At 42.6% G+C, this 25,611-nt stretch overlaps 1 protein-coding gene across 1 annotated transcript in view; it reads left to right on the top strand.

Annotated features, from left to right (window-relative positions):
* The window catches only part of LOC128686548 (uncharacterized), a 459,000-nt gene that overhangs the window by 405,309 nt on the left and 28,080 nt on the right, over window positions 1–25,611 (top strand). Inside the window, exon 4 of the mRNA XM_070084371.1 lies at window positions 24,086–24,219. Within this exon, the coding sequence (XP_069940472.1) occupies window positions 24,086–24,219 (134 nt within the window). The remainder of the gene's footprint in view (window positions 1–24,085; window positions 24,220–25,611) is intronic.

Raw genomic sequence — 25,611 nt, 5'->3', positions numbered from 1 at the left:
ATCCAAAAAGGGACAACCAGCCTTATTCAACTAAAAATATGTTGGTTCTCCCTTACCATGAAAACTTGGTTGATATGCCTTCTCTTCTTAAGACTTTTAATATCAAAGTTGTATTCAAAAATCTTGATACAGTAAAAAACTTTTGATAAAGAATTCCCCCCAAAATGCTGATGGATGTGTCTATAAGATTCCTTGTAAAATTTGCGATAAAGTTTATTATTGTCAAACTGGTAAAAATCTTGAACTAAGATTAAAACAACATAAATATAGCATTAGAACTGGACAAGATTCCAATGCTCTATTTATTCATGTGAGAGATTTTAACCATCCAATTGATTTTCAAAAAGTTGAGAAAGTAGTATCAAGCAAGTCCATGGTCGACAGGAATATAATTGAATCTTGTTTCATAAAAAGCAGTTTTGACAATAATATGAATATTTCCTTTGGTTTATATAAATTAGATCCATTTATAATTAATAGAATTTGGGAAGAATTTAATAATACACTGGACAAATAATAATTTTTAAATTTTCTAGGGTAGAATAGTTTGTGGGTGAGTTGTGCAAAGGACCTATCCAAGTTGGGTCGGCGCGCGTCAGGTGTTTAACCGTTGTGGGATCTGATAGTGAGGTGCTGGCCAGACCCCTTATATAGAACATAAGAACATAAGAACATAAGAAAGGAGGAACACTGCAGAAGGCCTGTTGGCCCATACTAGGCAGGTCCTTTACAATTCATCCCACTAACAAAACATTTGCCCAACCCAATTTTCAATGCCACCCAAGAAACAAGCTCCGATGTGCAAGTCCCACTCAAATCGAACCCCTCCCACTCATGTACTTATCCAACCTAAATTTGAAACTACCCAAAGTCCTAGTCTCAATAACCCAACTAGGTAGACTGTTCCACTCATCAACTACCCTATGAGTGGAACAGTCTACCTAGTTGGGTTATTGAGACTAGGACTTTGGGTAGTTTCAAATTTAGGTTGGATAAGTACATGAGTGGGAGGGGTTGGATTTGAGTGGGACTTGCACATCGGAGCTTGTTTCTTGGGTGGCATTGAAAATTGGGTTGGGCAAATGTTTTGTTAGTGGGATGAATAGCTTCCTTGGATGCTTTACTTTCATAGTTCCTTGATAATGTGAGTAGTCACGAAAGCGCTTGGAATTACTCTATTCTTTCAGAGTGGTTGTTTTGCATATATATATATATATATATATATATATATATATATATATATATATATATATATATATATATATATATATATATATATAATGTATGTATGTCGTGCCGAATATGTAAAACTGGTCAATTAGCAAGAACTCATTTAAAATTAAGTCCTTTCTGAAATTTTCTCTTATACCTTTAAAGATATATTTTTTTCATTAATGTTGATGTAAAAATTTATAATTTTGCACCAAAAGAATCTTAGAAAACTTACCTAACCTTATTATAACAAGAACAATTTATTTTAGCCTAATCCAACTATATATATTTTAGATTTGTTTACAATAATTTAATGCTAAAGAAACACAGTGAAATATATTTTTTTCGTTAGGTTCAGAATGATTTTGGCGAAATTATTGCATACACAAATTTTAGCTTGTCCTATATGGCAAGAGCCAAGATAGCAAGTTCTGCCTATTAGGCACGACATATATATATATATATATATATATATATATATATATATATATATATATATATATATATATATATATATATATATATATATGAACATCAAAATGGTATACAATACCGACAGGTTGTTAGGTAAGACACATATGCAACAGTTAGACATCTTTATTCCGAAACGTTTCGCCTACACAGTAGGCTTCTTCAGTCGAATACAGAAAGTAGGCAGGAGCAGTAGAGATGTGAAGACGATGTAATCAGTCCATCACCCTTAAAGTCGTAGAATTTGACAACCTCAAATTCTACGACTTTAAGGGTGATGGACTGATTACATCGTCTTCACATCTCTACTGCTCCTGCCTACTTTCTGTATTCGACTGAAGAAGCCTACTGTGTAGGCGAAACGTTTCGGAATAAAGATGTCTAACTGTTGCATATGTGTCTTATATATATATATATATATATATATATATATATATATATATATATATATATATATATATATATATATATATAATCTTGTTTCATGTTGCGAGGACACTCGTGGCAGTGGATGATCAAGAATTAATTTCAGACTCCTCCTGTTTGAATACTCGCCTCAAAAAGCAGTCTTGTTCCATGATTTCTTTGCTATGTAGACTGCTTGTAGAGGCGGGTATTCAAACCCCGGATAGGGACTTGATACCTGAAGTCCTTTTGGAGGGGGATTCCCCTTCCATCCAATAACCTCTCCTCTTCCCTCCTCACGTCTTCCAAAGGCCAACAAGAGTCTTTAATAAAGGTAAAAGTGATATTAAATGTTCATTTATCAATTTCATTATTCCTTTATATTTATTTCTCATTGTTTTCTGTATATAAAAATATAGTTATTCTATATAAAACTTATTTTTTGTTAATACTTTTGAGTGCGTGGAACGGATTAATTGGATTTTCATTATTTCTCATGGGATATATTGCTTCAGTTTTCGTCGAATTCGGTTTTCGTCAGACTTAATGACGAATTAATGACGAAAACCGAGGTTCCACTGAATAGGTGTACCAATACTCTTGTATGGGTGTGAGGCATGGATTGTGAATGTTTCAACAATGAGAAAGCTGGAGGCTGTGTAGGTGTCATATCAGAGGGCAATGTGTGGTGTGAATATAATTCAGAGAATTCGTAGTTTGGAGATTAGGAGGAGGTGTGGGATTACCAAAACTATAATCCAGAAAGTTGAGGAGGGGTTATTGAGGTGGTTTGGACATGTAGAGAGGTTAGAACGAAATAGAATGACTTCGAGAGTGTACAAAACTGTAGTGGAGGGAAGGTTGGGTAGGGATCGGCCTGGAAAAAGTTGGAGGGAGAGGGTAAAAGAGGTTTTGTGTGCGAGGGCTTGGACTTCCAGCAAGCGTGCATGAGCGTGTTATATAGGTGCGAATGGAGACAAATAGCTTTTAGGACTTGACGTGCTGTTGGTGTGTAAACAAGGTAACATTTATGAAGGGATTCAGGGAAACCGGCAGGCCGGACTTGATTCCTGGAGATGAGAAGTACAGTGTCTGCACTCTGAAGGAGGGGTGTTAATGTTGCAGTTTTTATAACTGTAATGTGAGCATACCTCTGGCAAGACAGTGATGGAGTGAATATTAATGGAAGTTTTTCTTTTTCGGACAACCCTGCCTTGGTTGGAAATGGCCGATGTGTTTATATATATATATACATTATATATATATATATATATATATATATATATATATATGTATATATATATATATATATATATATATATATATATATATATATATATATATATATATATATATCATTTGGGTTCCCAGTCCAGTTCCAGAGGTGTTACCTCCCTATAGTTTGTATATATATATATATATATATATATATATATATATATATATATATATATATATATATATATATATATATATATATATATATATATATGCCATAAAATCAGCAATATGCAGAACATCCACTGTGAAATCTTAGTTCAAGACTTTTACCAGTTTGACCTTAATAAACTTGATCGTATATTTTACAAGGAATCTTATAGATACACCCGTCAGCAATTTTGATAAAAAAAAATCCCCTTAAAATGCTGACGGTTGTGTTTATAAGATTCCTTGTAAAATATGTAATGAAGATTATTATGGTCAAACTGGTAAAAGAATTAAACAAAGATATAAATAACATTAATATAGCATTAGAACTGGACAAGATTCTAATGCTCTGTTTATTCATGCGAGAGATTTTAACCTCCGACCTCACACTGCACCCTCAACCTCTGACCTCACACTGCACCCTCAACCTCTGACCTCAAACTGCACCCTCAACCTCTGACCTCACACTGCACCCTCAACCTCTGACCTCACACTGCACCCTCAACCTCTGACCTCACACTGCACCCTCAACCTCTGACCTCACACTGCACCCTCAACCTCTGACCTCACACTGCACCCTCAACCTCTGACCTCACACTACACCCTCAACCTCTGACCTCACACTGCACCCTCAACCTCTGACCTCACACTACACCCTCAACCTCTGACCTCACACTGCACCCTCAACCTCTGACCTCACACTGCACCCTCAACCTCTGACCTCACACTGCACCCTCAACCTCTGACCTCACACTGCACCCTCAACCTCTGACGTCACACTGCACCGTCAACCTCTGACCTCACACTGCACCCTCAACCTCTGACCTCACACTGCACCCTCAGCCTCTGACCTCACACTACACCCTCAACCTCTGACCTCACACTGCACCCTCAACCTCTGACCTCACACTGCACCCTCAACCTCTGACCTCACACTGCACCCTCAACCTCTGACCTCACACTGCACCCTCAACCTCTGACCTCACACTGCACCCTCAACCTCTGACCTCACACTGCACCCTCAACCTCTGACCTCACACTGCACCCTCAACCTCTGACCTCACACTGCACCCTCAACCTCTGACCTCACACTGCACCCTCAACCTCTGACCTCACACTGCACCCTCAACCTCTGACCTCACACTGCACCCTCAACCTCTGACCTCACACTGCACCCTCAGCCTCTGACCTCACACTACACCCTCAACCTCTGACCTCACACTGCACTCTCAACCTCTGACCTCATACTGCACCCTCAACCTCTGACCTCACACTGCACTCTCAACCTCTGACCTCACACTGCACCCTCAACCTCTGACCTCACACTGCACCCTCAACCTCTGACCTCACACTGCACCCTCAACCTCTGACCTCACACTGCACTCTCAACCTCTGACCTCACACTGCACCCTCAACCTCTGACCTCACACTGCACCCTCAACCTCTGACCTCACACTGCACCCTCAACCTCTGACCTCACACTGCACCCTCATCCTCTGACCTCACACTGCACTCTCAACCTCTGACCTCACACTGCACCCTCAACCTCTGACCTCACACTACACCCTCAACCTCTGACCTCACACTGCTCTCTCAACCTCTGACCTCACACTGCACCCTCAACCACTGACCTCACACTACACCCTCAACCTCTGACCTCACACTGCACCCTCAACCTCTGATCTCACACTGCGCCCTCAACCTCTGACCTCACACTGTACCCTCAACCTCTGACCTCACACTGCACCCTCAACCTCTGACCTCAACTGCACCCTCAACCTCTGACCTCACACTGCACCCTCAACCTCTGACCTCACACTGCACCCTCAACCTCTGACCTCACACTGCACCCTCAACCTCTGACCTCACACTGCACCCTCAACTCAACCTCTGACCTCACACTGCACCCTCAACCTCTGACCTCAACTGCACCCTCAACCTCTGACCTCACACTGCACCCTCAACCTCTGACCTCACACTGCACCCTCAACCTCTGACCTCACACTGCACCCTCAACCTCTGACCTCACACTGCACCCTCAACCTCTGACCTCACACTGCACCCTCAACCTCTGACCTCACACTGCACCCTCAACCTCTGACCTCACTCTGCACCCTCAACCTCTGACCTCACACTGCACCCTCAACCTCTGACCTCACACTGCACCCTCAACCTCTGACCTCACACTGCACCCTCAACCTCTGACCTCACACTGCACCCTTAACCACCGACCTCACACCATGGGCACTTGTCTCTGCTATATAGGCAGTATATAACACAATTTAAATTCTAAACGAATACAAGCGTCGCCTCTGCTACATTTCACTTATATCCAACTTACATAGTTTCTTTAGTTTTTATGGAATTTAAAGGGGAACGAGTTTTTAGGAATATTTTGCTAACCCGTAAACCATCAATATACAGCTGACCTGAGCTACGGTGTCATCCACTGTCCAACGAGTTTCCTCCTGAAATATTTACGGAAAGGGCAGGGTAAAGGGCAGGGTAAAAGGCAGGGTAAAAGGCAGGGAAAAGGGCAGGGGAAAAGGGCAGGGAAAAGGGTAGGGAAAAGGGCAGGGAAAAGAGCAGGGAAAACTGCAGGGAAAAGGGCAGGGAAATGGGCAGGGAAAAGGTCGATCGTGACCTACCAACAGATCGCCAAGTAATTTCTAGTAGATTGCAGGATCTTGAAACTAACAAACACATTCAACATTTCCTTATTGTTAGCAACAATAATATGTATTATTATTTCCCTTTAAGAAATAACAAGCCTGTCTGTCATGACCGCAAATCTGGTTGGCAACCAAGAAAATCTGTCCTGAAGTGAATTGCCTGGGACGTTTCAAAAGTTGGACTCATGATATACGAAAAATGTATCTGAAACTCGGTCTATATATTTGAAACACCCGTATACCTGGCCTCAATTTAGTGCAGTCATCCCTGAATTAAGGAATATTTGTCGCTATTGTTGGTATTATCATACTAGCAAGAGTGGATGCATGACCTATATGGTCATGCGTGCAGCAGTGGTAGTCATAGTGATGATGATGACTGTAGTAATAATGACAGGGGAATAGTGACACAGTTATAGTGATGGGAGTAGTGGTAGTGACGGTGGTTCTGAAGATGGATGTGATAATTGAGGAGATGGTGACACTGGCAACAGTGATGGTAAAGTGGCACTGGTGATACAGACAGTAGTGATGGTGACTGCGATGCTGTTGCAGTTGGTGATGGTGACACAAGTGATGGCAGTAAAGGTGTGACAGATGTGAAGGTCTTGGCACTGAGTGCAGCGCTCTGGTGATTGATGGCTCAGTAATTACGACTTGATGGTTGCCCAAGTCTGCTGACATAGTCGGAGGGTGGTCGCAACATGATCTGAGTGTGGTCCTATCATGGTCTGAGGGTGGTCCTATCATGGTCTGAGGGTGGTTCTATCATGGTCTGAGAGTGGTCCTATCATGGTCTGAGGGTGGTCCTATCATGGTCTGAGGGTGGTCTTATCATGGTCTGAGGGTGGTCCTATCATGGTCTGAGGGTGGTCCTATCATGGTCTGAGGGTGGTCTTATCATGGTCTGAGGGTGGTCCTATCATGGTCTGAGGGTGGTCCTATCATGGTCTGAGGGTGGTCCTATCATGGTCTGAGGGTGGTCCTATCATGGTCTGAGGGTGGTCCTATCATGGTCTGAGGGTGGTCCCATCATGGTCTGAGGGTGGTCCCATCATGGTCTGAGGGTGGTCCCATCATGGTGTGAGGGTGGTCCTATCATGGTGTGAGGGTGGTCCCACCATGGTGTGAGGGCGGTCCCATCATGGTGTGAGGGCGGTCCCATCATGGTGTGAGGGGGTGGTCCCATCATGGTGTGAGGGGTGACCCATCATGGTGCTCAGGCGGTCCCATCATGGTGTGAAGGGTGACCCATCATGGTGTGAGGGGTGGTCCCATCATGGTGTGAAAAATGACCCATCATGGTGTGAGGGCGGTCCCATCATGGTGTGAGGGTGGTCCTAGAATAGTCTAGAGGTGGTCCCATCACGGTCTGAGGGTGGTCCTATCTTGGTTTGAGGGTGGTCATACCATGGTCTAGAGATGGGCCCATCATGATCTGAGGGTGGTCCTATCGTGGTCTGAGGGTTATCCTAGCATGGTCTGAGGGTTGTCCTAGCATGGTCTGAGGGTAGTCCTGGCATGGTCTGAGGGTGGTCCTGGCATGGTCTGTGGTCTTATGGTCTGAGGGTGGTCCGGGCATGGTCTGAGGGTGTTCCTGGCATTGTCTGAGATGGTCCTATCATGGTCTGGGGTGGTCTTTGAATGGTCTGAGGGTGGTCCGGGCATAGTCTGAGGGTGGTCCTAGCATGGTCTGAGGGTGGTCCTGGAGTGATCTGAGGTGGTCCTATCATGGTTTGAGGGTGGTCCTTGAGTGATCTGAGGTGGTCCTATCATGGTTTGAGAGTGGTCCTGCATGGTCTGAGGGTGGTCCTGGCATAGTCTGAAGGTGGTCCTATGATGGTCTGAGGGTGGTTCTGGCATGGACTGAGGGTGGTCCTGCATGGTCTGAGGGTGGTTCTGGCATGGTCTGAGAGTGGTCCTAGCATAGTCTGAAGGTGGTCCTGACATAGTCTGATGGTGGTCCGAGGATGGTCTGAGAGTGGTCCTGGCATAGTCTGATGGTCCGGGGATGGTCTGAGAGTAGTTTTGGATGCTCCGAGGGTGATGTTTTAATAGTCTGAAAATAGTTCAGGGATGGTCTGAGAGTTATCATGGGGTGGTCTGAATGTGATACTAAGATGGTCTGAGAGTGGTTGTGAGGTAATCTGAGAGTGATCCTGGAATGATCTGAAAATGGTCTTGGGATGGTCTGGGAGGGATCCTGGGATAGTCTGAAGGTAATGTGAAGATGGTCTGAGAGTAGTCCAGGGTTGGTCTATGAGTGAGCTTAGGGTAATCTGAAGGTGATGCTAGGATGGTCTGAGAGTGGTCCCGGGGTGATCTGAGGGTGATCCTAGGATGGTCTAAGAGTGTTCCAGGCAAATTCTTATGGTGATCCTGATATGGTTACAGAGTGGTCCCGGAAGAGTCTTAGGGTAATCCTGGTATGGTCTAAGAGTGGTTCCGGGAAGGTCTTAGAGAGGTCTTGAGGATGGTCAAGTACGGTCTGAGGGGTGATCATGGGATGGTCTGAGAGTGGTCATGGCTTGCTGTCTGAAGGAGGAGGAAGGTGGAGTAATAGGGAGGGAAGAGAGGTGGAGTAATAAGGAGGGAAGGAAGATGGTGTAATAAGGAGGGAAGGAAGGCGGAGTAATAAGGAAGGTGGAGTAATAAGGAAGGAAATAAGGTGGAGTAATAAGGAGGGAAGGAAGGCGGAGTAATAAGGAGGGAAGGAAGATGGTGTAATAAGGAGGGAAGGAAGATGGTGTAATAAGGAGGGAAGGAAGATGGTATAATAAGGAGGGAAGGAAGGTGGAGTAATAAGGAGGGAAGGAAGATGGTGTAATAAGGAGGGAAGGAAGGCGGAGTAATAAGAAAGGAAGGTGGAGTAATAAGAAAGGAAGGTGGAGTAATAAGGAGGGAAGAAAAGTGGAGTAATGAGGAGGGAATGAAGATGGAGTAATAAGGAGGGAAGGAAGATGGAGTAATAAGGAGGGAAGGAAGGTGGAGTAATAAGGAGAGACGGAAGGTGGAGTAATAAGGAGGGAAGGAAGGTGGAGTAATAAGGAGGGAATGAAGGTGGAGTAATAAGGAGGGAAAATGGAGTAATAAGGAGGGAAGGAAGTTGGAGAAATAAGGAGGGACGGAAGGTGGAGTAATAAGGAGGGAATGAAGGTGGAGTAATAAGGAGGAAAAGAAGATGGAGTAGTAAGGAGGGAAAAAAGGTGGAGTAATAAGGAGGGAAGGAAGGTGGAGTAATAAGGAGGGAAGGAAGGTGGAGTAATAAGGAGGGAAGGAAGGTGGAGTAATAAGGAGGGAAGATGGAGTAATAAGGAGGGAAGGAAGGTGGAGTAGTAAGGAGGGAAGGAAAGTGGAGTAATAAGTAGGAAAGGAAGGTGGAGTAATAAGGAGAGAAGGAAGGTGGAGTAATAAGGAAGGAAGGAAAGTGGAGTAATAAGGAGGGAAGGAAGGTGGAGTAATAAGGAGGGAATGAAGGTGAAGTAATAAGGAGGGAAGGAAGATGGAGTAATGAAAAGGGAAGGAAGATGGAGTAATAAGAAGGGAAGGAAGATGGAGTAATAAGGAGAGAAGGAAGATGGAGTAATAAGGAGGGAAGGTAGATGGAGTAATAAGTAGGGAAGGAAGGTGGAGTAATAAGGAGGGAAGGAAGGTGGAGTAATAAGGAGGGAAGGGAGGTGGAGTAATAAGGAGGGAAGGAAGGTGGAGTAATATGGAGGGAAGGAAGGTGGAGTAATAAGGAGGAAAGGAAGATGGTGTAATAAGGAGGGAAGGAAGGTGGTGTAATAAGGACGAAATGAAGGTGGTGTAATAAGTAGGGAAGGAAGGTGGAGTAATAAGGAGAGAAATAAAGTGGAGTAAAAAGGAGGGAAGGAAGGTGGAGTAATAAGGAGAGAAGGAAGGTGGAGCAGTAAGGAGGGAAGGAAAGTGGAGTAATAAGGAGGGAAGGAAGGTGGAATAATGAGGGAAGGAAAGTGGAGTAATAAGGAGGGAATGAAGATCGAGTAATAAGGAGGGAAGGAAGGTGGTGTAATAAGGATGGAATGAAGGTGGAGTAATAAGGAGGGAATGAAGATGGAGTAATAAGGAGGGAAGGAAGATGGAGTAATAAGAAGGGAAGGTAGATGGAGTAATAAGGAGGGAAGGTAGATGGAGTAATAAGGAGGGAAGGAAGGTGGAGTAATAAGGAGGGAAGGAAGGTGGAGTAATAAGGAGGGAAGGAAGGTGGAGTAATAAGGACGAAATGAAGGTGGTGTAATAAGTAGGGAAGGAAGGTGGAGTAATAAGGAGAGAAATAAAGTGGAGTAAAAAGGAGGGAAGGAAGGTGGAGTAATAAGGAGAGAAGGAAGGTGGAGCAGTAAGGAGGGAAGGAAAGTGGAGTAATAAGGAGAGAAGGAAGGTGGAGCAGTAAGGAGGGAAGGAAAGTGGAGTAATAAGGAGGGAAGGAAGGTGGAATAATGAGGGAAGGAAAGTGGAGTAATAAGGAGGGAATGAAGATCGAGTAATAAGGAGGGAAGGAAGGTGGTGTAATAAGGATGGAATGAAGGTGGAGTAATAAGGAGGGAATGAAGATGGAGTAATAAGGAGGGAAGGAAGATGGAGTAATAAGAAGGGAAGGTAGATGGAGTAATAAGGAGGGAAGGTAGATGGAGTAATAAGGAGGGAAGGAAGGTGGAGTAATAAGGAGGGAAGGAAGGTGGAGTAATAAGGAGGGAAGGAAGGTGGAGTAATAAGGAGGGAAGGAAGGTGGAGTAATAAGAGGAGAAGGAAGATGGAATAATATGGAAGGAAGGAAGGAAGGTGGAGTAATAAGGAGGGAAGGAAGGTGGAGTAATAAGGAGGGAAGGAAGATGGTGTAATAAGGAGGGAAGGAAGATGGTGTAATAAGGACGGAATGAAGGTGGTGTAATAAGGAGGGAAGGAAGGTGGAGTAATAAGGAGGGAAGAAAAATTGTGTAATAAGGACGGAATGAAGATGGTGTAATAAGGAGGGAAGGAAGGTGGAGTAATAAGGAGGGAACTAAAATGGTGTAATAGGAGGGAAGGAAGATGGTGTAATAAGGAGGGAGGGAAGGAAGGTGGGGTAATAAGTTATTATTATTATTATAATCAAGGGGGAAGCGCTAAACCCGGAGGATTATACAGCGCCTGGGGGGGGATGTGGAAGGCATTCAGGCTTAATTCGGGGAACTGGAGCACAGATCCAATTCCCTAAATCAAGAGCCCCTCACCAACATCAAGGAACCTTCCTTGAGGGGAGTGGGGTAATAAGGAGGGAAGGAAAATGGTGTAATAGGAGGGACGATGATGTAATAAGGAGGAAAGGAAGTTGGTGTAATAAGTACAGAAGGAAGATGGTGCAATAAGGAAGGGAGGTTGTAGAATAGAGGTGAGATCAGAGTTAGGGAGGCTTGGGTGTACACAGGAAAGTCTCTTGAGGTGGAAGTGAGAATTCTTGTCTTGAAGTCAAGAGACAGAGACTGAGAGACAGTAGCATCTCGTCAGCTAGAGAATTTATAATTCTCCAACTTATTCTTGGGTGGACTAACAGCATTTCTGGGATTATCTAAGAGCTGGCCTGGAACGATCTAAGCGTGGTACAAAGATCATCTGAGAAATATCCTGGATGTTCTTAAAGTGGTCGTGAGATGCTTTGAGGCGAGTGAATGGAATATAAGACTTGTGAAGGCTTACTCAGCCCTGTAACAACTTCAGACAGTATTACCCAGGCTGGCTCCTCCTCAGGAAAATTAATGAATAGAAAAAGAAATAATAACAGACAAACATAAACACTTTATTATATAGAAAATATAAAATATAAAACACTTAAATATGAAATATTAATCCTACATTAAAGAAAATGAAAAATGAAAAAATATAAATGATAACTGAATTCAACGCTAATTTAAAACTTGGGTGTCTGGTGTTGGTGACACTGCTTGTTGAAATCGTAGCTGGTGCCGATAATTGGAGGGGAGGGGGTCGCAGGTGTTGGTTACAATCCACTGGCTAGTTCTTCACATTATAGCCTTGAGTATTCTATCCCGATGACAGGAAAGCAGGTTCTTTACCGCTGTAATGATGAGGGGTTACGTCCTGCAATTTCCTACAGGTGCACAGGTAATTAAATCCAAAAAGGGGAAGTCTCAGGACGTTAGTCCATCTCCATCAGTTCTACTCGTTGATTGGCAGGTGACCCTCTCTGTCATCCAAGAGTAGTGCTGGGAGCTGTGAGTCTAGTGATTACTGTTTGGACCGGAGCCCCACATGTCACCTTTCGGGGGGGGGGGGAAGTAGGAGGGGAAGGGATAGCGAGAGCTAGACTGACCCTACCTTAACAAGTAGCCGGCAATGAAACTATTACTTACGGGGAGGGGGAAAAAAGGCGAGAATAGCAGGAGCTTGACTTACCCTACCTTAACAAGTAGCCGGCAATGAAACTATTGTTACTATATACTCCCTCGCTACTCCTATCTACTGAACTTTTCCCTCACAAGACTCCTCGTTTGATGGTTTAATTAGTAAACATCCTGGATGGTCTGAAAGTGTTCCTGGGATGGTCGAAAAGCGGTTCAGCGATGGTCTGGTCTTAGAGTGGCTCTCAGATTGAGTAGTATTGGTATAATCTGTGACTGATCTTGGATTATTAGTTGTCATGGTCTGAAAGTGGTCCTGCGATAGTCTGAGAATGGTCATACCGACCTGTAACGTTAATATAATCAACATACGTAACTAATAACCTCGTAAACCTCGCCTTATCTGGATTATTTAAGTCTTGGCTCATCGGGGACATTTAAACTCCCTCAGATCTGATTTATTTAAACCTTGAAGCGTCAGGGACATTTAAACATCAGCGGGATGAGAACACTTAAACCACATCGCGCGTAGTTATTTAAATCTAAGAATGTCTGGGTTATTTAATCCTCGGTGAAACGGGTAAATTTAAATCACTGCGCCGTGGGTACATATAAACATAAAAAAGAATTTGGTTTATTTAATTATTTGCTCATAGGGAACATTTACACCTCGGTTTATCTGCGTCACATAAAACTCGGCATTGTGACAACATTTAAACTTCAATGTGTTTGTGAAATTTAAAGATCTCGTGGTTATAGTAATGTAATACTATTTTTAGTGATGAGTAGCAATACTCATCAGGTGACTGTAGCTGTAACTGTACTTACAAGAAACATCGTAGAATACATTGCTATTTGGCCAGAGGATCAGCTGACACAGGTGAGGACGGACACAGGTGAGGACGGGTACAGGTGAGGACGGGCTCGGGTGAGGACGGGCTCGGGTGAAGACGGGTACAGGTGTGGTTATCAGTGATACAGCGCATCAGTACAGCAACTTCACCTTATGTTCTCCTCGTGACCTTAGTAGTGCAGAATGCCGACACGAGATGGCAGCGAGGGTGGGTTTGGTCTCCGGACAAAAAAAAAAAAAAAATTGCACGCGTTGAACGTTACTTACTTTTTGTAGATGTATTTTTTAACACTATCCCTGTTGTTGTCTGACATCCTGCTACCATTTCTCTGTCGGTCTATCTGCCTCTCTCTCTCTCTCTCTCTCTCTCTCTCTCTCATTCTCACATACGTCATGTTGTGGGAATGGTACGTGTTGAAGGTCGTTAAGTACAACCATCCAAGGAGGTACAATACTATCGTACTGTACTTTGTGTGTATAACCTAAGCCACTTTAACATTTTACACTCCGAGAGGATTACAAAGTTCCTGTTTTTGTCTCAAGGGCATTTTAAGGTTGCCAGTAAATTACATTAACTTCTGCTTACATTTATGTGTTCTTAACTCTTTGTACTTATTTTTATGACTTCGTTTAATATTTTCAGTCTAATCTTTCAATATCCACGAAAAAAAAGGAGTTAAAGTTCTTTCCCTTCGGCTATACATGTCATGTATGTAATTGCCAAAAATATACAGGAATTTTCACCTTTTCTTGGTTCCAATAAGAAGCCTTTCCTTCGACAGATTCCTCAACTCTCTCGCCACTCTCTAGCATTCGTCTACATATTTTATCATGACGACTCGTCCTTTCCCTTACTCTCTTTCCTCCACATTATTTCCCACTTATTGTGTTCACTCTTAATTTCTTTTTCTATTACACACCCTTCCAGACCCAACCATCTCTTTTAAATCTCTCAAAATCACTGCGTCATGAGCAAAAAGCAACGTTGACGAGTCCCATTTTATCTTTGATTATATTTTTCACTCACACTTCTAAACGCCTTAACACTCTAGATTTAATATTTTTTACAACCACTTATAAACGCACTCAGCGACATCCTAGAATATATTACCTCTTTTGTTTATTCTGTCTCTCACCACATGAAATCTCTTTACATCTTTTTACAAAAAAAACGACTTTCCAATATATTTACAGCGCCAGTTACATGTATTCTATATCAAGTAATGTGACATTTTTTGAGGCAGCGTTTCGCTCCTGGACAGGGAAACGTTGCCACAATAAAACGTCGCATTAGTTGCACTTGTGTCCTTTTAATAACACACTGTCGATATTTCTACCGACAATATACTAAATCTATCTTAGGCCTATTTCTTATCCATAAATGCAAAATAGATTATTTTCCCTATTTCATTACCTGCTGACGCATGAGCTTTGCCACATACACTTGAGTTCCATTCTAAATATTTCTTGTTGCGCTGCATTTTCATCTTCCGATCACCATTTCCATAAAAATTATTTAAAAAACAATATTCGTCATATTCTTTTACGTTTCTTATACATCTTCTTGTCCTTTTTCCCCTTTTTTATACTCTATGTCAGTCCTTAGGAAATGAGTGTTTTTACAACAGTAAAATATCTGTGAAGAATTAAAAGGCACAATACAGTGATTGGAACAATACATAAATAAACTGCACATATTCGCCAAAAGTTATTGCAAATGCAATAACTATTCCAACATTTAACTTTACCTGTTTTAAGAATTTCAGTGTCAATTCCTTCCATTCCCGCTTCTTCCCTCAATTTCCATTTAGTTTACTACGTCCCTTTTTCCTTACATAGAGATCCTCTCTCATTCTACCATAACATGGAATTCCTGCTTCCATTTTAACATCAACATTGATCAACATCTCAGATAATTATCTCTATCAAGAGAGAATAAAAAATCACAATACGTGATTTGAACAATGCACAATTAACCGCACCATTAACAAAAAGACTTCTTGACAGTTCAAGTCGGGCCGAAACATCGTCCTGAGTTTTAGTCTCCCAAGATCAGGTTACACGTAATGATCCTCATCTTTCTAATACCAAAACTTTGTATCCAGCATCTTTCCTCTGTCAGTCATAACATGAATTCCTATTTAACCTCTAGGTTTATTTTATCTCCTTTCGAAATTATTTCTTATTATCAGCAAGAATGCTGAGAGACTCGCATATTCTCTCATTTACTAATCTTTGTTTTTGTTTTTTCAATTACTGGACCTCTTTTAATCTTTTTTAAGTACATATATACACTAACTTTTTTTTTTTTTTTTTTTTCGCCGGTATTCTCCCGGCCCGGGTCTTTTCCAAGTAGTGGTGACCCGGCCTTGGCTCCCTATCTGGGGAGTGTCTCGAGACTTAAGTCTCCCATGGGAGGAGGTACAAGTACCTCCTCATCTTTGGGACCAAGTGTCCCCAGGCCTAGCCACATTCCCCGCCCTCACGGGGCTCGTAGGGAGAAGCTAGGCCTTTGGTCTGCCATCTACCCCGCCTCAAAGGGGCTCGTGGGGATGGCAGTCTTGTGAGCTGCAGCTGGTAGCAAGCTCAGGCCTCTACACACTACCTTCTTAAACCAACACCGACGCATTTTCTACTTACTCTTTATCACTTTAACTTTCGAGTCAACCTTTCCACTACCAATACATTATTCCTTAAAATGGCCACCATTTTACGCAATTCATTAATTTTCTTCTTCCTTTCGACCGTCGATAAGATTCTTCATGTTCCTCACTGTCTACATACTCACACTAGCTACAAGTCATTCGTTAGTTTGCCTATAAATAAAAAACTTATGAATATAATTCTATTGAAGTCCGTCATTGTAATTTCCTCCTTATTTCTTCACTTTCTATAACAGTGTCTCCCATTTCAGCGTTCAAGTCGCCCAACTTAATTATTGCTAAACTCTCGCAAGAGTTTTTTTCAATATCTCTCAAAATACCCAAGTAATGACTCCATGAATGTCACTCTCGGACAACCATATGCCAATATTTCTTTTCAGTCAATATTCTCTAGATAACAGGGCTTTCGTCATCTTTTTCCACTCATTTTAAGTGATTACATGAATATGCATGACTACTGAGAAGGAACTATAGCCAGCCTTCATGGTTATGAGTATAGAGATTATAATCAACCTTCATGGTAACAAGCAAATAAGCAAGGAATTATAATCAACCTTCATGGTAACAAGCAAGGAATTATAATCAACCTTCATGGTAACAAGCAAGGAATTATAATCAACCTTCATGGTAACAAGCAAGGAATTATAATCAACCTTCATGGTAACAAGCAAGGAATTATAATCAACCTTCATGATAACAAGCAAGGGATTATAATCAACCTTCATGGTAACAAGCAAGGAATTATAATCAACCTTCATGATAACAAGCAAGGAATTATAATCAACCTTCATGGTAGCAAGCAAGGAATTATAATCAACCTTCATGATAAGCAAGGGATTATAATCAACCTTCATGATAACAAGCAAGGGATTATAATCAGCCTTCATGATACACTACACAAATAACCCGCACATAATATCCCACTGGCTCCTTAGTTAGAAATACATTAAACAACAGTAGTGATAAAGAAATGTTTAAGAACAAATGATGTGCACATTAAGAAAAAGCAAACACAAGTTGATCAGATTTGCACGAGATCTTAAATGTTTATAAGAGATAATGAAAAGTCCAGCAATCCAGCCAGAGTGCAAATCGTTTACTAGGGATCCATTAATAATATGAGCAATTCGTATATAGGGTTCTCTTGATAACCTGCTCTCATGCGCCTAAAATACAATACATTGTTACATAAATTTCAGGAAGTCAGTTCTTTCAGCTACGACATACAATAAATAACATCTTAACTTCTCAGCAAAATAAATTCATTTACTATACAGTATTTGTTTATCAATTTACTCTAGGGTAAGGTTAGTTTAGTTAGGTTTGGTTAGATTCAGTCAAGTTAGGAAAGGTTTAGTTTGGAAGGTCATACGCCCTAACCTAACTTTGCCAAATGTGTAAAGGTTTATCTTGTTCAAATGATAAATAAAAATAACTATCTTATGGAAAAGAGGCAACCCATCCATCCCCTTATGTTGATTATTTGATTTAGGCATTCAACCAATTTCTTGATTTACTTTATTCAGAATAAGTTGGGTTAAGTTTTGTTAGGTTAGGTTAAGTTAAAGAGGGGTGAGTTAATGGTAAGTTACGTTAGATTGTCTTCTATCAGTATTATTATTATTACAATCATAACTAAGAGCTAAACCCACAAAGGTCTCTTCTATTAAAATTAACCACTCAGATTTTTAGAACATAATACAACTCCAAGAAACACAATGTTCCACGAAGGCGATCATTTTTTTTTTCTGAAAAGTGACCTGATGACTAAGGCTCCGTCGAAGTCACTCTACAATACGAAATCATCGAACTATCGTTTAAGACTTGTGTAATAGTCTCCCATCCGTCTGTGGCTCTAAACTGCAGTGATAAACTAACAGTGATTAGAATGGCTGACTGCCCGGGCGATACCTCCTGCAGTTACTTAATCAGTGAGCGGAAGATCAACACGTGTCTAAGTCTTGGTCAGAAGTCATTTGAAGAAAATACTTCCACTAGTCCTACTGCTATAAGCTGATGGGAAGAATGGATTGGGTTCAACCTCCCACCCGACGAGTGTCATAAGGACACGCTTGCCACTATGCCAGCTGGTAAAACATAAACTACCTTCAACAAATTCTCGACTGTACACTCGACTGCAAGAAGCTGCAGTTGGCAGCACCTGCTCAGACATATTCTCCCAGAGATTTCCATGCCAACTCAGGCCCGTGGTAATTTTAGATCATGTAAGCCACATTCCTCGACGACCGCAATTTTTCAATTGTGGTCGTCAAGTCCTGAAGGATGAGTATCATTGGCTCCTACATCTGCTCTCGGCACTTTGTAGATGGAATGAAGCAACTATCATTCCTTCCTAGCAGTGCCCAGCTAGTTTAGCTTATGGAGCTGTGTTTTGTGAGTTGATTAGAGAGAGATTTTTTGTTGCCTCGTTTTCCACCGATCCAAGGCGTGGAAATAAATGGTATAAAATACCGACACAATGGAAATATAAACACAAATGCAGTATAATGTGATCCTTTATTGACAACGTTTCACCCACACAGTGGGCTTTTTCAAGTCACACACGGATCTACCTGGGGTTGGAAGGTACGAGAGTATTTATAGTCAGAATGTTGAGGTCAGGTGGAGAATGATGCATCTGATGATCTACCGGGTGGGGTTATAGAGTCTTGGGTAGCTTGGCAGGGGTATTGGACAAGTTGTAGACCTTCTGCAGTGTTCTATGTTCTTATGTGGGATAGCGATGAAGAAGTTTCTTGGCGAGTGGTTCAGCTATGTTATAGAAGCCATTGTTCTGGTTGAAATTGTTGGTTATAGAGATAAGCGATGATTCCAGGATTCTTCTGTATTGAGTGTTGTCTTCTGTGGCTATAAGTCTTGAGTTTCTGTAGTTAATTAAATGGTTGTGTGAATTGCGATGTTGTACACAGGCATTCCTTGTATCGTCAGTCCTGCTTGCATATTGGTGTTCTGAAATGCGTGTTTGGAGGTCTCTTAATGTTTCGCCCACATATAACTTGTTGCCACAGAAGACAACACTCAATACATAAGAATCCTGGAATCATCGCTTATCTCTATAACCAACAATTTCAACCAGAACAATGGCTTCTATAACATAGCTGAACCACTCGCCAAGAAACTTCTTCATCGCTATCCCACATAAGAACATAGAACACTGCAGAAGGTCTACAACTTGTCCAATACCCCTGCCAAGCTACCCAAGACTCTATAACCCCACCCGGTAGATCATCAGATGCAGCATTCTCCACCTGACCTCAACATTCTGACTATAAATACTCTCGTACCTTCCAACCCCAGGTAGATCCGTGTGTGACTTGAAAAAGCCCACTGTGTGGGTGAAACGTTGTCAATAAAGGATCACATTATACTGCATTTGTGTTTATATTTCGATCCAAGGAGTGCCTGGCTTGCATGATGAACCAGACCTTCAACCGAATCTTTTTCATCAACATCACAATTAATTAATTTCTTTTTTCCCCCGTTTCCTCTTCTTTATCTCATTATCTTATTTTTGTCCGTTTCGCCTTCCTCTTCATCATCATCATGTTTTTGTTCCTCATCCTCTTCTCTTCTTATTCAGATCAAAGAAACCACAGAAATGCAATTATCACTATGTCGCCACCTATTGTCATCTTTAATCCAGTTCTGTCATTTACAAAGAGTTATTCGTAATGGAATGAACAGTTATTATTGATAACACTGATAGTTATTGCTGAAGACATGGACAGTTATTACTGATAATATTGAGGGTCATTAGTGACAACAGTTATTGTTGAAGACAGTCATTAGTGACAACAGTTATTGTTGAAGACAGTCATTAGTGACAACAGTTATTGTTGAAGACAGTCATTAGTGACAACATGAAGATGTACAAGTAAAATGTCAGATATAACGTGTAATGTGTGTGACACATAAGATACAGCGTGTGTGACACATAAGATACAGCGTGTGTGACACATAAGATACAGCGTGTGTGACACATAAGATACAGCGTGTGTGACACATAAGATACAGCGTGTGTGACACATAAAATACAGCGTGTGTGACACATAAGATACAGTGTGTAGTATGCGTGACACATAAAATACACCATATAGTACGTGTGACACATAAAATACAGCGTGTGTGACACATAAGATACAGCGTGTGTGACACATAAGATACAGTGTGTAGTATGCGTGACACATAAAATACACCATATAGTACGTGTGACACATAAAATACAGCGTGTGTGACGCATAAGATACAGCGTGTGTGACACATAAGATACAGCGTGTGTGACACATAAGATACAGCGTGCGTGACACATAAAATACAGCGTGTGTTACACATAAGATACAGCGTGTGTGACACATAAAATACAGCGTGTGTGACACATAAGATACAGCGTGTGTGACACATAAGATACAGCGTGTGTGACACATAAGATACAGCGTGCGTGACACATAAAATACAGCGTGTGTTACACATAAGATACAGCGTGTGTGACACATAAAATACAGCGTGTGTGACACATAAGATACAGCGTGTGTGACACATAAGATACAGCGTGTGTGACACATAAGATACAGCGTGCGTGACACATAAAATACAGCGTGTGTTACACATAAGATACAGCGTGTGTGACACATAAAATACAGCGTGTGTGACACATAAGATACACCGTGTGTGACACATAAGATACAGCGTGCGTGACACATAAAATACAGCGTGTGTGACACATAAGATACAGCGTGTGTGACACATAAGATACAGCGTGTATTTGTGACACATAAGATACAGCGTGTACGTGTGACACATAAGACACACCGTATAGTATGTGTGACACATACACTGTATTGTATGTGTGACAAATAAGATACATCGTGTAGTATGTGTGACACATAAGACACACCGTGTAGGATGTGTGACACACAAGACACACCGTGTAAGATGTGACACATAAGATACACCGTGTATGTGTGACACATAAGACACACCGTGTAGGATGTGACACATAAAACACACCGTGTAGGATGTGTGACACATAAAACACACCGTGTAGGATGTGTGACACATAAGACACGCCGTGTAGGATATGTGACACATAAGATACACCGTGTAGGATGTGTGACACATAAGACACACCGTGTAGGATGTGACACATAAGACACACCGTGTAGGATGTGTGACACATAAGACACACCGTGTGGTATGTGTGACACATAAGACACACCGAGTAGGATGTGTGACACATAAGATACACCGTGTAGGATGTGTGACACATAAGATACACTGTGTAGGATGTGTGACACATAAGACACACCGTGTAGAATGTGTGACACATAAGACACACCGTGTAGGATGTGTGACACATAAGACACACCGTGTAGGATGTGACACATAAAACACACCGTGTAGGATGTGTGACACATAAGACACGCCGTGTAGGATGTGTGACACATAAGACACACCGTGTAGGATGTGTGACACATAAGACACACCGTGTAGGATGTGACACATAAGACACACCGTGTAGGATGTGTGACACATAAGACACACTGTGTGGTATGTGTGACACATAAGACACACCGAGTAGGATGTGTGACACATAAGACACACCGTGTAGGATGTGTGACACATAAGATACACCGTGTAGGATGTGTGACACATAAGACACACCGTGTAGGATGTGTGACACATAAGACACACCGTGTAGGATGTGTGACACATAAGACACACCGTGTAGGATGTGTGACACATAAGACACACCGTGTAGGATATGTGACACATAAGACACACCGTGTAGGATGTGTGACAAACAAGACACACCGTGTAGGATGTGTGACACATAAGACACACCGTGTAGGATGTGTGACACATAAGACACACCGTGTAGGATGTGACACATAAGACACACCGTGTAGGATGTGTGAGACAAAACCCTCCACCATGGACAATATTTCGCAGTTCTCGAGAGAGACTGTAATTAGCGTAATTAATATCGGGGGGGGGGCAGAGAGAGGGGGGTAGAAGGAGATGGGGAGGCAGAGAGGAGGGGAAGGTGGGAAAGAGAGAGGGAAGAAAGAAGGGAGAATAAACAGAAGAGAGGGAGTAAGGTGGAAATTAATAAGGAAAGGAGGTAGTGAGAGAAGGAGGAAGGGAGGGAAGGAAATAGAAGAGGAGGGACAGAAGAAAGAAGAGATGGAGAAAGAAAAAAAGAGAGGAAGTGGAACGGAGAGAGATACGGAGGGAGGAAAGATTAGAATTAAATAGAATGGAGTGATGGAGGGAGGGAGGGAGACAGTGAAATAGGGAGGAAATGAGAGCTAAGGAAAAAGAGAGATAGGAAAGAACATAGTAAAGGAGGTAGGGAATGTAAAAGGGAGTGAGAAAGGGAGAGAGGGCAACCAGACAGCTATTAATATTCCAGGGAGGTACGAACTCTGCTGAGAGCTGTTATATTGACTTGCCACTAAGTGAGTGAGTATTGTGATGCAGTATATGAACATCTCCAACCCAGGCTGAGCTGGGCAAGCCCTTAAACCCAGCTGGTACTCGTGGAGCAAGGAAGGTAAGAAAGCCCTTAAACCCAGCTGGTACTCGTGGAGCAAGGAAGGTAAGAGAGCCCCTTGAACCCTGTTGGTACTCGTGGAGCAAGGAAGGTAAGAGAGCCCCTTGAACCCTGTTGGTACTCGCGGAGCAAGGAAGGTAAGAGAGCTCTTAAACACTGTTGGTACTCGTGGATCAAGGAAGGTAAGAGAGCCCTTAAACCCTGTTGGTACTCGAGGAGCAAGGAAGGTAAGAGAGCCCTTAAACCCAGCTGGTACTCGTGGAGCAAGGAAGGTAAGAGATCTCTTAAACTCTGTTCGTACTCTAGGGGAGCAAGGAAGGTGAGAGATCCTTCAAACCCAGCTGGTACTCGGGGGAGGAAGGAAGGTAAGAGATCCCCTATACCCAGTTGGTACTCGGGAGAGGAAGGAAGGTAAGAGATCCCTTATACCCAGGTGGTACTCGGGGGGAGGAAGGAAGGTAAGAGATCCCTTAAACCCAGCTGGTACTCGGGAGGTGAAAGGAAGGTAAGGGATCCCTTATACCCAGTTGAGACTTGAGGGAAGGAAGGGAGGTAAGATTATTATTATTATAATCAAAAACAAGCGCTAAGCAACAAGGACTATACAGCAAGGGAGGTAAGAGATCCTCGTATAACTATTCTCAACTTCCTGTTGTTATGGAGGTGTAAAGACTGAAGGAACCGTCGTCTTTATTGTAGAGATTTCGTCATCCCTTTGAAGGTTTGCCACTCTTGTAGCGTGCTGTTCAACCCCTTTAGCGTCAACCTCTAACGCCCTCGTCACACCCTGTAGCATCCTCGTCACTCCCTGTGGCACCCTTGTCACTCTCTGTAGCATTGTCGCTATTCCATGTAGCGTCCTACTCACTCTCCAGCGTCCTCGTCACTTTCTGTAGCATCCTTGTCACTCACTGTAGCGTCCTCGTCACTCCCTGTAGTGTTCTTGCCATTCCCTGTAATGTCCTCGTCCCTCCCTGTAGCGTCCTCGTCAACTTGGAGTCTGACCCTCAAGAATTCTACATGCTGAGTGTAACTGGAGGGAGGGAGGACACTGTTTTATCTACCGTGTGTATAGTACAAGATTGATGGGATGGGAGAGGTAGGGTAGGAAGGGGAGAGGAAGGGAAGGGAAGGGAAGGGAAGGGAAGGGAGGAGAAGACTCCTGGCTCTTACTCATATTCATTTCTTTATGTAGTCTACAGAATAGGTAACTGTTGTTTTCCTTGACCCCAACTTCTTTCTCTGCCTCCCTCCCTCCCTTCCTCTCTCTCTCTCTCTCTCTCTCTCTCTCTCTCTCTCTCTCTCTCTCTCTCTCTCTCTCTCTCTCTCTCTCTCTCTCTCTCTCTCTCTCTCTTTCTCTCTCTCTCTCTCTCCCACTCTCTCTCTCTCAGCATCAACAACTATATTTATATGAAATTATTGTGGTGCAATAAGGTTGTGTTTCTCTGCAGATGTTCCAACGCTGCCGCCGAAGATGGCACTCAACCGGTTGCAGTGGTCACCTGGGGAAGTGCTGAAGGCCAACTGCACCTCCTCTCTGGCTCGACCTCCCTCCCAGCTCGTCTGGTACATCAACGGGGACAAGGTTAGCCTCGCCTCACCTCCTAGTGTTGATGTTCAGCATCATAGATTTAGTTACCTTTGCGACACCCTATTTGATGGAATATGATAGGATGATGCTAGCTCTTGTTCCTACCATGCAACTGTCACGCAGAATAAGTTACTTGTACACTGTTGGTGTTCCCGTTTTGAAACTACCAAATAAAATAAGAGTAACCGCACGCTGCGAGTGTTCCAATAATTTATCACACGGAGGATGGTAACCGCAACCTGCGGTTAATCCCATTATATAGTTATCATGTAGAATAGTGTAGCCGCACACTGCGAGTGTAACTATCATACAGAGTAGAGTAGACGGACACTGCTTGTGCTCCGATTATATAATTATGTGAAATAGTGTAGCCTCACACTACGGGTGTTCCCAATTTAATCTAATAAAAAAATATAGTCTTGTAAAAAAACTAGAGATGGTATGGAGAGGGCAAATGTGGGATGGTGCTTAGGAGGGAAATTGGGAAGGAGATAAAAGGACTTGAAAGAGGAAAGAAAACGAAGAGGGGAGTAATATGGAACATACTAGGGTGAGAGGCGATGAGGTGGAAGTATCTCAGTGTGGAGAGAAGAGAGGCGAGAGCAAGAGAGAAGTGGGCGATGGAGTGGAAGGATTTCTGGGGAAAGGAAAAAAAGGGATGGAGGAACCTTGTAAGAGTGGAAAGGGAGAATGGGAAGGGTAAAATAGAAAGACATCAAAGAGGGGAAAGAGTGCAGGACACAGACAGGAAGAGTAGGGAGCGAGGAGTTTCCTGTGTGGAGTATCCCCCAAATATATGAGCCAAACTTCGGGCATGTTGGCTTACCTCTGTTCCCCAGGGAGAGTATCACTGGTTGTTGTTATTGTTGTTCGTGTTAATGCTCTTGCTATTGTTCATGTTCTTGCTATTCCTCATGTGTATGTTCTTGTACAAGATCTTGCTCCTTTGATGTTGATGATATTGGTGATTTTGTTGTTGTTAATGTGTCAATGTCGATGTTGATGTAGTTGTTAGTTTTATTGTTCTTAATGTTGATGTTTCTGTTGCTGTGCTGTTGTTGTTCTTCCTGCTGCTGCTGCTGTTGATGCATGCCGGAGAGATGACTCTAGTAATGAAGGTACTTTACACCGAGAACCACTGTATTTCCCAGAGGCAAGACTCACTATCAGGGAAGGTGACCATCGCAGTACAATCAGCAGTAATCACCATTATTCCCCCAAAACCTGGCACTGTCCTCAAATAACGTCCTGTATTCTGCTAGCCATACACTTATTTTTTTTTTTTTTTGCTTCAGGACCTCTCCCCTACTGTTATTGAGTATACAGAAACGTTCCGTTGTTCTTTGAATGAATTAATCATGTCTCTTGTGAACAAAAAACGTCAAT

The sequence above is a fragment of the Cherax quadricarinatus genome, chromosome 12, assembly GCF_038502225.1.
Source record: "Cherax quadricarinatus isolate ZL_2023a chromosome 12, ASM3850222v1, whole genome shotgun sequence".
NCBI classification, from domain to species: domain Eukaryota; kingdom Metazoa; phylum Arthropoda; class Malacostraca; order Decapoda; family Parastacidae; genus Cherax; species Cherax quadricarinatus.
Note: the sequence above shows the minus strand (reverse complement) of the source record. Positions and strands in the feature narration are given on the sequence as shown.